The sequence below is a fragment of the Calidris pugnax genome, unplaced genomic scaffold, assembly GCF_001431845.1.
Source record: "Calidris pugnax isolate Ruff unplaced genomic scaffold, ASM143184v1 scaffold18, whole genome shotgun sequence".
Classification (NCBI taxonomy): domain Eukaryota; kingdom Metazoa; phylum Chordata; class Aves; order Charadriiformes; family Scolopacidae; genus Calidris; species Calidris pugnax.
This window is the reverse complement of record NW_015090812.1, coordinates 735,388-748,185: the sequence shown is the minus strand read 5'-3', so window position 1 is coordinate 748,185 and position 12,798 is coordinate 735,388. Positions and strand designations below refer to the sequence as shown.

The 12,798-nt window shown below is 42.3% G+C and overlaps 1 protein-coding gene across 1 annotated transcript in view; it reads right to left on the bottom strand.

Annotated features, from left to right (window-relative positions):
- DOCK7 (dedicator of cytokinesis 7) overlaps window positions 1–12,798 on the bottom strand; it is a 99,768-nt gene that overhangs the window by 41,115 nt on the left and 45,855 nt on the right. The window contains exons 15-22 of the mRNA XM_014938924.1: window positions 6,337–6,454; window positions 5,680–5,750; window positions 4,657–4,795; window positions 4,356–4,457; window positions 3,993–4,079; window positions 2,997–3,228; window positions 1,543–1,707; window positions 439–608 (exon numbers count right to left, since the gene is read on the bottom strand). Of these exons, the coding sequence (XP_014794410.1) occupies window positions 439–608; window positions 1,543–1,707; window positions 2,997–3,228; window positions 3,993–4,079; window positions 4,356–4,457; window positions 4,657–4,795; window positions 5,680–5,750; window positions 6,337–6,454 (1,084 nt within the window). The remainder of the gene's footprint in view (window positions 1–438; window positions 609–1,542; window positions 1,708–2,996; window positions 3,229–3,992; window positions 4,080–4,355; window positions 4,458–4,656; window positions 4,796–5,679; window positions 5,751–6,336; window positions 6,455–12,798) is intronic.

Below are 12,798 nucleotides of genomic sequence, written 5' to 3'. Positions count from 1 at the left end.
AGTTTTGGTTTGGGAGGTAAGAGTGGGATCACAGGGTGGCAAGCTCGGGGGATGCAAGGCTTGGGGAGACATAACAGAGCTGGTCAGAGGGTAGGGCTGCTGGCCATGTGAAAAGTCAGGTCACTAAACCATTCTTGTCCTACTCATCTTGGGCAGACAAGCCCAGAAGGACTCTTGCCCCCAGCCACCCCACTTTTGGAAGTAACACTGCCAGGATGGTCTCCAACAAGTCACAGAGATCACTAACTCTTTTCAAGGCATGGAGTTTCAGTAGCGTTATCAGGAACTGCCAGAAAAAGTCTGAGAAGGGGCCATTAGTAAGGACATATTTTCACAGGAGAAAAAAAAAACCAATCACAAAAACTTCCCCCTTAATTCTTTAAAGATTAAATAAAAGATGCTGAAGTTCCTGTAAGACCCCCAGCAGTGCGTGCGTACCTTACTGCCAATGATGGAGCGCACTTCATCGTCCGGCGAGGTGGGGGTCCCAGATATATCTGGGTTGCTGTTGCTGAGGCTCCGTGAGCGGTTCAAGTTAAGGCTTGCTGGTCGGACAGCAGATCGAGCCATGGTGGCATAATGCACTGATCCCCCCAAGCCACCGGGACCTAGGGTGTCATAGGAAAGGACATCCTGTTAGACCATCAGTCAGAGCCCTGATCTCCTGCTGATTTACACCAGCCCGATGCGGCAAACCCTTGGGATAACCAGCAGATTTGGCCCTTAAGGAAATCTTCCCTATGACTTCTCCAGCTTGGTTCTCCAAGGCAAGCAGCAGGCAGAAAGGGATGGCATTAAAAGGCTTTTATCCACTGACTTGTGGGACACAGGAAGCTCCCTGTGGATTTAGGTAGCCAGTGTGAGGCACATCTTCAGCTATCTGGAAAACATTCCAGATCTCACACTTGAAAACTACCAAAGGACTAGGCACAGTTAAACACACAACCTTCCCAACACCTCTCAGAGGTTTTTCCACCCCGTGCAAAGAGCAAGAGCTGTGCACAACAGTCCCTCCAAAGCCTAGTTTTCCGTGGCTGTCATTCACACCATCTCTTCCCCCATGCAGATACAGCCCTTGTTCTCAGCAGGGGTGGAATGAGTTTCCTTCCCTCCTGTACCCAGACATGTGTTTTCAAGTACTTCACATTCCTTTGCCAGTGTTTCAACTTTTGCTGGAACTGGATAAAAGTACAAAAGTACTAGTGAAGGAGACTGGGAAGCCTGACAGGCCAAGAGCGTACCACATCTGTCTAACTTGATACAGAAAATAAAATTTAAAAAACAGTATTTTGCCATAATTTAGCCTCATGGTCTTTCAGCAGTGACATCGTTGTTTAAAACCATCAAATGGTTAAACTTCTGACATGGCTAACTGTAATTAAACTCATCTTGTAAATGGCTACACTGGATCATAAAGAAAGTTAATAACAAGGCTTGGCAGGGAACCAGCGGTGCAGTTGGAGCTCAAGAGCACCTGCCAGCAAGCAATTTCTGTTCACTTTTAACAAACTGTGACTTGAAATAAAATGAAAAAAGAGCTACCTGGTGACGGTGAGTTGGGATAGGTATTTGGTAGGCGAAAAACATAATAAATATAGGAAGCAAGAAGGCTGTTTCTGCCATGCTGGTCCTGGTTTCCATCCAAGTTCTTGTGAAGCCTGTTGATGATGGATGCCATGGCTTCAAAAGACGCTTGGCCCAGGTTAACTGAAAAGTAATAAGTGAGGAGTTAGTTTTAGACTGCAGCAGTACCCATGAGCAAATCCTAAATGTGCATTTCATCCGCCTTCTAAAGGATAAATGGTGAAGCTTTACAGAGTATAGCAAGCATTTCTGATGAAAAAGTGAACCTGGTGTTCGAACTAGGTCTAACCAACAGCTTGACAGGAAGACAGGTGTTGCAGTGATAAGCTTCCACTTTTATTAGTAACCAATTTAATGAATTTAGGTCTGACTTCTGGAATCAGACCAACTTTGGTAATTAACTGCAATGGTAACAAGATCAAGTCCTTGATGGATAATATCCTTTGGATATTTATCATACTTTTCCCAGTTAATTATTTCTTTCATTTAAGCCATAGCCCAAATACAAACTCTATCAAAAAGAACAATTTCATTCTCCTTCTGAAAAAAAAATCTGTTCTAAAGATAAGCACAGAATTCCACACACAAACCTAGGCAGTTACTCTAAACAAATTAGGAACAAAGCAGAATACAGCTGGAGACTGTAAATATTAGTTTTTTAAAAGCTATACACTAATGTCCTCAATTCTCCATAACAGACAAATTAAACCAATGCAGAACACTTAAGAAGTATTAAAGAGCTTTAAAATATAAAATAAAAATTCAAGCAAAATTCTTCCCCCAAAAGATAACTTTCTAAAATAGATTATTATTTTTTTTAAAGCAGTCTTAGATATCTATATTCCGTCACGTCCAAACTCAGGTTTCCTACAAAAAAATCCCAACTGCTATTTTAAACACTAAGGATCTAATTCTGACTTCCACTTGAGATTTTTTGTACTGCCCATAGCACCGAGATAAAACAGGAGGGATTATTCATGCTGACAGCATCAGATCCACAATAGGTACAGGAATATTCGGCATCTGTATCTTCTTATCTTACCTACTTCCAGATTTTCCAAGGTGACTAGTAAGGTTGAAATTCTTAGTTTTTGAATGTCACTATGGAGAGACCTTAATGGGCTCCAGGGCTAAGAAAACACTGAGCATCCAACTTTGAGACACCCTTTCTGGTGTCTCAACTTGGGCACCAAATTACTAGTCATTCTTGAAAACCTTTGTACTAAATACTGCTCCTGTGTACATCACCACTGATCTGGATGCCAGCATGTTTTATTTTGAAGATACATGGTATATTATTGGCACTAAAATAAAGCATAAAAATGGACTTTTTTATTTCTACATAAATATGACAAAATTGGAAGTGTCAAACTTTCAGCGATGTAATTCTCTATAAAACTTAAATAGAATACCTATTTGGCCTGCAATGACAGGAGGTCTTACTACCAGAAGAATCAGTTTGTCAAGCAGGAGATGAAGAAATCGCACTACCGGCTCCAGTTGAGAGGAATTTAAAGCTGAAATGCTGCTCTTCAGTTCATTTTCCAAGTTGTTTTCCATAATTCTCATGTCTCCTATTCGCACAGGGAACATGTGCTCATCCAGAGCATGGACAAGTGCAAAGAACTTGTCAAGATAAGGGTCCTATACACAAGCAAAAAAAACCAATAATCAGCAAGAAGCTCCAAAAATAACTCAATTTTCTATGAATTTGTACCTTGCAGATGGATTCTCTCCCTCATTCTTCTATCTGGCCATTTAATCTCACAAAATTAGCAGAAGCTCAACATCTTTGAGAGCTCTGCCCATGTCTAATTCAACTGAAATCAGCCAACGTTTAGAAGTTGACAGGGCAAAACTAGAGGACCCACAGACTGTGTATTTTTAGAAAAACAGACAAAAAATGCACTAATATCATGTTACTATTTACAGCACAAATAAAACACACAAAAAACATCAAAATGACATACTAGGAATTAATAAAACAAAAGCTGAAATTATTAGTCCAAATGATTGTCATCTTTCTTTTCAGATCAAAGAAAGACGGATGAAAAATATGTGAAGAAACAAAAGAGGCAGAGGGGAAAATGAAAAACAAGAACACATCGTATGCCTGGACTGTATATTAGACCTGTTGTATTAAACACAACAGTCTGAGGTCTGAAAACACTGTTGGCCATTCACCCCCCTGTGAATAAAGGCCAAACTACTCGTATTTTTAAGCAGAACTTCTCAAATATACTCACAGCAGAATGTGGAATAACAGGCCTGCTGGCTCAGAACTGAAAATGAGATCGTAATTTCACTACACGTAATTATTATGCTCTTCACAGTTATCAACTTTGACAGCATTTCAACTGTCAAAAGACTATCAAATTCATTTTAGTATGACTGCTCTTATCGTTTACCTGAGTGTGGAGGGATGATACAGCAACAACTTCGACGTTGAAAACCCCTTTGTGGTTATCCACCCACTTCATCCCGGGGAGCGGAACCTGCAGGTGAACACCAAGATGAGCAAGGATGGGACAGAAGGCAGAGCTAAGGCACTTCTAATTACAATTGCCATTTCTTTTTCATTTTATTGTCAGATCACACACAAGTGCCCACACGCAAACACATACCCTTCTAAACATAGGAGTATTTAAGAAATAAATAACCTAAGAGTTAAAAATACACAGGCACACACACACAGAGTTCTATGTACACACATATTCTCTCACTTTTTAAGAGAACTATTCTGCTGATTTTGAGCACGAAGGAAAACTCACCTCTGGAGAAAGCACTGAATAAGCCTGGGGTGGTTTTTCCAATGAAACAGGGAGGCAGAACTGACCAGTCTTTAACCGTCCATTTTGAAGCATTGGTATCCACTTTAAGGAGAAGGAATTAACACAAGAAAAAAGAAAAAACACACATTTCTTAAGGTTTTCTTGAACTTTGCAGGCTTGACTGTCAAATTCTCAAGTTCTACAGTGGTGTGTGAGTTGACAGTGATGCTAAACGAATTGCAAACAAAAGCATTATGGATACACCCTGGGCTGAAAAACGCAAAGACTGAAAGACACTCACGGTGTATCCAACTGGAGTCTCCAGGGGAGTGTTTTGTTTTTGTTGGCAACTGACGTGGTAGAAAGTAAAAAGCAGGTGGTGGTGATCGGTCAAAGTGGCTGGGAGCTTGATCTTGATTTCCTCGTGAAAATCAGGCGATCTGTGCAGAGACCAGACCCTCAGCTGAGTCACCGATACAAACAGTGAGGTTTACAACCTTATGCACAAGACCGAATCCTTTGAGTTAAAGTATCTGGAGGGAAGGAAGTATATGGACTATCCCAAGGGATTAAAGCTTCACTTTCTGATCACCAAGGGCTGGAAAAACTTTGAGCATGCATTTACAGCCCACAAATGTGACAGTGGCAACCGCCACCTCACACAGGCCCTCTGGTCCGCGCTGCTCCCCATGAGCAAAGAACTTTTCTTGTCTCAAGGTGGAGACTGCAGAACCCCAACTGGCAGGACAGGATTCTCTCCCCAGGATTCTCTTCCTGGTACATCTCATCCCCAGGATTCTCTCCCTGGGATTCTCTCCCCAGTACGGCTACCAAGACTATCAACACCTCAAGGCCAGATTCAGCACTCCTTATCCCAGCTGCAATGAAATTATTTTCAAGACCAAGCACCTCCAATTTATCACAAAGACTTCAGGCTCCAGCAAAATGACAAAGCACATGCTAATATAAGTTTATGAGTTTATAATATAATGTAAATCTTCATGACTACTAACTTGAAGCTTGTATCACGACGTGATGCAGGATCACAGTGCTACGTGCTCAGGATCACAGCCCCTGACACAAAGATGATTTGTACCAGAGCAAACAAAGACTCCAGCTCCTAATTCATCACAAAACCCTTAATAACAGCATCGACTGCCACTGCGGTTGCTGTGGGTGCTGTGCAGATAAGTCATTGCTACACAATTAACACTGAGACAGTCACTGGTGAGTTACTCCACTTTCACACTGGTAAAACCTTCTTTGGGTGGGATTGCACTATCTATACGGGCCCACGTCCTTCACAAGCTGCCGTGTGTTTTACCTGTTGTGATACACTACAGCTGTGTAGGCTTCTTTGGAAAACTCAGGACAGCTCGATTTGCCAAAGATGACCTGCAAAAAAAGAAAAAAAACACCGAAATGCCCCTGTAAAACTGTGCCAAGAATTTGTTCCATAACCCCACAGACACATTCACAGCCCCTTTCACCAGCCTGTGCAGTGTGTACAGGTACCCCTGCTTCTTACATACCCCTTCACTTACATGCAACATTTCACTTAGTCACTGAAGAGTTCATAAGTTTAATAATCCCAGTTTTGCATGCACACAGATAGGGTTGAAGAACTGATGAACGTAACCACCCCTACACAGATCTTCACCGAGTGCTGATCACTTCTGGCCCGGAACACAAGTATAATTATCAGCTTTAATATTTTTGGCATGGAAGCAAAGATGCTATTCCAAACACAAGGATGTTCACTGCAAACACCTCAGGCTAAAATAACTACTACATTGCCGCTTTGCAAACTCTATACAAATATACTCTTTGTTCCGAAATATTGTAATTTTCTATTCCCCCAAACTTATTTTGAAGTGTATTTCAGCGGGTTTTTCTTTAACACTGGGATTTTACGACTGCAACGTGTACTCTGCCTTATTGGCATCCAGCGTTCACCCAGAGCACAAGGTACTTCCCTCACCGGCATAGCGTTGCTCGGGTCCTCCCCGTACATGAACTGGACTTTTACAGTGATATTCCTGGCAGATCCTTGGCGGTTGGCGAAGTTAAGGCTCTGAGGATAGACATAAAGAAGATTCCTGCAAGAAACAAAGGCATTGAGTGAGCATCACCTTTATTAATGCCATTATTTAAGCCTCTATGGAAACTCTCGGAGAGTCAAAGTGAAGGGTTTGACATTTTCCATTAGCCAGACGGTCTTCTCTTCAACATAAGTGCACACCCGCACAAGTGGTTTGATAATGACCCCTTATTTCAGACAACAAAAATCATAATTTTTTTTTTAATTGCCATCATTTTTTGAAATAGTTCCTGTTTATAAGGGTACTTGAAAAATACATCTAAAAATTTAACAGTGATTCTACGATCCGAGAAGTTCAAGTGGAAAGAACACATGATCAGAACAACACCGAGATGTAGTTATTTGCTCAACACAGAGTGGTGGTTTCTGTTAAATACCTTCCTTGTTGTGACCTGTCTTCTCTTTTTTTTTTCTTTTATCTCCTAACTTCAGGCTACACCTCTCCTCTGAAAATGGATTAAACTAAACAGGTATCTGTACCCTCAGCAGATCCACCATCCTTGCAATGACTCAGAAGGAACAGTATCTCCAATTCCACACCCAAATCCCACACTTTGGGATGATTAAACTAAACAGGTATCTGTACCCTCAGCGCATCCACCGTCCTTGCAATGACTCAGAAGGAACAGTGTCTCCAATTCCATGCCCGAATCCCAAACTTTGGGACGATGAGGATCAACTAAAACTCACATCTGAGAAGCAAGTATAGCCAGGAGCTCTGGAAAACAGCAGGGATGGCCAGACTGAACCAGGAGAGTTTGTTTTTGAGGGAATGGCTGGAATCACAGGGAATGACAACATTCCCAGGTATCTAAAGAGCTGCTCCAAAGACAAGTAATAGTCATCACATCCATGGGGAATATGACAGGACATAACGGGCTGAAATTGCAGCTCAGAAGATTTAAGTCAGATGTGAGGGAAAATGTTCTGACTCTAAGGGTAGAACAAATTGCCTGGAGCGAGTGTGAAAACTCCATTTTCCACATTTTCCATTAGGTTTTGAGGACACGTGAGGCAAACAGCTGTCCAGAGTGGTTTACACACAACCTCAACCTTCACCGAGCGGGGCAGATTTTGGAGGCCTCTTCCAAGTCCGTTTCTCCAAGTTCATGATTACTTTAAACAACAGTGACGAAATGCAAAACTCTGCAACATTTTCCATCCTCTCAGCCCTACTGACTCCCTGCCAACAAAGTACAAGTTGGAATCACACAACGTTAGCAGAACTGTCCACTGCAAGCCCCCGCCTACCCCACGAGCAAGTAATTTATATCACAGAAAGTCCCTCTCATGTTTCTATAACGACAAAAAAAACCAGCCCCTGAACCATTCCATTCAACATACTCAGTTATTCAAAGGAATTATACCTACTTTCACCCCCAAACAAATAAAAGTATATGAATTATTATATTTCTTTAAAAAGTCAGCGTGGAAATCCCCTGTCCATCTGCTCCCCAGACCAGCATCATCCTCCCTCGGACACCCTGGCTCCTACAAGAGGGACCAAGAAGGATGGCTGATGGTTAGGAGAGAGATTCACATTGCTGCCTTTCATCTGCTCAGGATAAAAGACCGGTGTGTCGCATTTTCCCCAAACACTGAAGCAAGCAAGGTTACAGAGGTTCCCTTCCCCTCTGTCCTCCCCCGGGAACTATTCAGTGATTCTGAACACAATTTGTAAGTAGTTTCCAACTGTTCCTCATCCCAGAGAGACAAGAGACAACAGATGGGCACAGCAAACTGCAGTGAGGAGCACAGCAGGACAACATTTTAAGCGTAATAAAGTAGGCCCTACAGAGTGCTAGAAAGAGTAGATTGAAAACAAAGCTATGGTTTTTTGATTGTCAGGAAGGCTATGATTTGGTTGCTCAGTGAAGGTACCTGGTGCCTCTTTAGATGCCATGGGCAGCCTGAGCTCCTGGAGGAGCGGCTGGAAAGGTGGGCTCCCCCAGGCTGGCTGAAAGTGTGGTAGATGTCAATGTTTTGGCAAATGAATCATAGAATGGTTTGGGTTGGAAGGGACTTTAAAGATCATCTAGTTCCAACCCCGTGTCCTGGGCAGGGACACCTCCCACCAGACAGGGGAACCCTTCCAGGGATGGGGCAGCCACAGCTTCTCTGGGCAACCTGGGCCAGGGTCTCACCACACTCACACTAAAGAAGTTCTTCCTGATATCAAAGCTAAATCTCCCCTTTTCCAGTTTAAAACTATTACTTCTCGTCCTACTGCTCCACTCCCTCATGAAGATTCCCTCCCCATCTCTCCTATAGGCCCCCTTTAGGTACTGAAAGGAATCCCACCTGAGGACTTGGTGGAATCCAAGGAAATCCTAAGGAATTCTCTACCAGTGTCTGAAGGAAAAGGTACCTCCTTCAGGTCGGCACCCATGTAGAGCGGTCCAGCTGTGTGGCTCCAGAAGGCTCCACGGGGCAGCGTTATGAAGCCAGGTTCTTTTTCACCCCTCCAGGCAGAGGAATATGCTTAGCTGGCATGTGGGATTTTCTTCCCTTTCAAGTCCTTCATGGTGAATTAAGTTTTTGAATCCCATCCCCATCGGTCTCTTTGCCTAATCAACGTGCTCTTACTATTTCAGAGGGGGCCTGTGCCGTTTTTGTGACTCCACTAAATTACTTTGTTCTGGCATGAATACATTTGCTCCTTGATGTTCTTTTCAAAATGAAAATGGATATGAAAATTTACTCTAAAATGTACATTGCTCATAAAACTTTTATTAAGTATTATTAGTGCTTAAGAGAAGGATTTAATGTATTTGTGAAGCCAAGCTCCCTATATTAAAAGCAGTCTTGTGCTTAGGCCTGATTTATGCTGAAGAGCAGAGATGAGCCTAAACCAAGCCTGCAGTTCTCCTGCCACCACTTCTGCTAGCAAAGGGGCACATGGGAGCAAAGGAGACATGTCACCAGTTTGATGCCACCCTAGAAAGAGGATGCTGGAGACCTACAAGGAGGCATGACAGCTGATATGACATGGCAGGCAGGGCTTCAGCTGTGTTTGTACCAACAAGCACTGGGGGAGATGTACAGGTTGTTCCCCTCTTCATTACCTTTCAAGCCCTTGGCATGTGAAAGGTTCAGAGGGCCATTATCCCACATTTCATTAGGAAGAAGGTCATGTTGCTCAGGGGAGTTCAGATGCAGAGACCCCACTGCGAGACAGGGGAGAGGTGGGTGCTGGCCCCTCTTCAGGGTTTCCCATTACAGACATTGTCCTTTTGTTGAGAGTTTACATACAGAGAAGGGAAAAAATTCCCCCCATTCACACATCAGAATGTGACCTCAAATGAAAAAATCCTGTTTTACCTTACCCTACATAGGTAAAAGCCACAGATTTTCCTGTCTGCAAATAAGCAGTTACAGGAGCCACGGAAAGAGGCCAACAGCTGAAAAACCCAATAGGAACATTATAAATCTCTTGAAGGAACCGATGCCCCTCTCTAACAGCCACCCTGGGGGGCTGACTTCTCGTTTTCTCCTCTGTTCCCCGCTTTCCTTTAATTCACTACATCTCAAGTTCTTGTCTTATTATTTGTGTGCAAAAATACCCGGGCTCAGTAGACTTTGTAGGACACTAGAGGTGTAGCCACCATGCTCTGAAAAAAGTGAAAATAAGGCTTCTGTGCCAAGTGATGGGAGAAGCTGCCTCACTGCATGGGTGAGATGAAAGGCATCAAAGTCGTTGGGCTTTTAAAGGCAAAGTAAGTGGCACAGCACTGAACATAATCTTCAGAAACCAAGAGAGGACAGCCCCAGCCCCAGTGGGAAGCACGAGAAGAGAACAACTTTTGGGGAGCCAAACGTCATGGAGAGGTCTCATATCACACTGTTCAATTCTCAATAGAAGGGAGAGGAAGGGACTGACCATGAAAATGCCACTGCAACACCAATAACCACGCTAGGCATACACTGACACCTACTTCTTGGTGATACTATTCACAGATTTCCTTCAATAAAAGTTTGAGCCAGAAGCTCTAAACCCAAGGACTTGTGTCTGGAGCTTTTATTAAAATTCTATGCAAAATGTATGCAAAGCTTATACTGTTATCTCAAACAGATCTCAAAAGTACTTTTAGTTCCATAAAATGAATTGCTAAAGTGCAAAGGCTTCCCAAGACAGGGCAATAATGGCACCAGGACCTCCTCTAAATATTTATATAATGTGATTGCAGCCATTTTCCAAAATCCTTCATAAAGGTATTAAAACATTAAGAGGTGATCCTAACTCTTAGAGGGAAAGTCTAACTATTATGAAAATTTCCCTTTTCAGTAAAACCCAGAGACCTTTTCCTTTGCTTTATTCCTACTATAAAAATCATTTAAAGCCCATTTAATTGGGGTCACCCCGGTGCTGAAAGATCTTCAGGATCATGTTTGTTACATACATCTTTTCTTGACAGGGCTCACAGCTCTCAGAGGCAGGATTCCCCTTTGGGGTTTCCACAGCCCCTGAATCTTATGGTTTAATCATACCACAAGGTTTTCTCCCCTCTACTTTCCTGTGTCCTGCTTTGCTTACAGACTTTGTGACAGTTCTGACACCTAAGCGTGGTATTTTGGAGAGAACTTATCCCTGTCTGACTTCACTGGCACTGGCATTAATATGGAAAAATGGATTAGCAGCTATTTGTGCTTTTTTAATATTTAATATTTGCCATCAGAACATTTTGACTGCCTTTCCCCTTTGGAAAATAAACTTTTCTAAAGGGCAGTATCATGACTGAGCATCACTGAGGATCTTGCTGAGTTACCATGGGTGGGCTGAGCCGTGACACTGCGGCACCAGAACAGACAGACCACGGTGACACGCAGGAACTTCTCCAGCTGGGGAAGTCTGGTAAACCAGCTGATCTCCAGTTGCTTGGTCACTGCTATTTCTTGAGAAACTTCCTGTATTTCTTCTGAAGACTAAGCCAAGAATTAAGATTTTGGGGGGGTGATGGGGTTAGGAAGAATTCAAAACTACTTAAAACAAAACTGAGAAAGACGTCTTGGAAGAAAAAGCTAAAACAAAAAATTATTAATTTGAAACCCTGTAACCCCAAAGCCATTCAAGTGGATTGCAGAAAGTCTACCCTTTTTCTTTTTTTTTTTTTCTTTTTTTGATTTTGCAACCAGTTCTTCAAGTTTTGCAGCCCAAAATCCCCATGTCAGATGCCAGAGGCTGGACTCTGTTCCCTATTACAAAGCAGTGTCAGGGCCAGGTAAAATGCATACCTAAACTTCAACTACACAAGTGAAACTCCAATAAGTTTCCCTACCAAAAATACAAATCCTTCAAAAGCACATGCTTATCATACTTTTTTAAACATTAGAAGTGTTTAATAGGGTTATCAGGTATGATGTACCTTGGTCTACCATTCAAAGCAAAAACTATCAAACCTGTCAGAGTTAAAGTGTTAAGAACCCTAACACCTTCCCGCAAAGGTACTATACAAGTGCCCATAAGTGCTGCCCTGATCCTGCACGTGCTTTTTTTTTTTTTTTTTTACTTATTTGAACAGCTCTTCATCCATTTCCATTGACATTACCAAAGGAGAAAATGCTTCAGGAGTGATGACTCAACGCAAACCCTCCAGGCTGATCACTGTCCCATGAATAACCCTAATTGTTCTAACAGTCTTTCTAGCAGATTTTTAGTAAGGTTGAGTAAATACTGATCTGAGAGTTTCTTTAGAAACTAATCTTAAAATATGTATATTTTAAGAGGATATGATAGCCTTCCACTGAGCAGCTTCTCATAGGCTAGAACCTCATGGACATCCCCTGTGTGAGCAATCGACTTTGTCAAAGCAAGATCACTGGAAAAACAGCCCTATACCATGCAGATCAGGGAATTAATCATGATAAACACTCATTACCACAATAAAATTAAGAATTAATACAATGATTACCATTTGAGCCTGCCTTACTAGATTTTTACATGTGGAGTTAAAATAAAGTGGTGACAAAAAAGCAGAAGTAGAAAGATTAAATGGTGTTTCATTATAGCTAAAGTCCCTGTTCAGTTCTGTGTCTCTGTGTAGAATGAGCTTCCCAACTGCATTGCTGGAATATTTTTACTTTGCTCTGCCTGATGATGCACCTACTCAGCCCAAGCCCAATCAAATTCCCGATTTCAGAATACAGCAGACTCCCCACTGGTCAAAGCCAATGGAATACTTATCCACTGAATAAGCAGCACCAAACACAACAAACCTGAGTTTCAACTCCCAACACAGAATAACACATATGTGTATAACTTTCAGCCTCCGAGATGCTCCAGTGCAGTCACTGGTGGTCTTGGGTTGTATCTCTAAGCATGAGAGAAGAAACAAACACACAGTC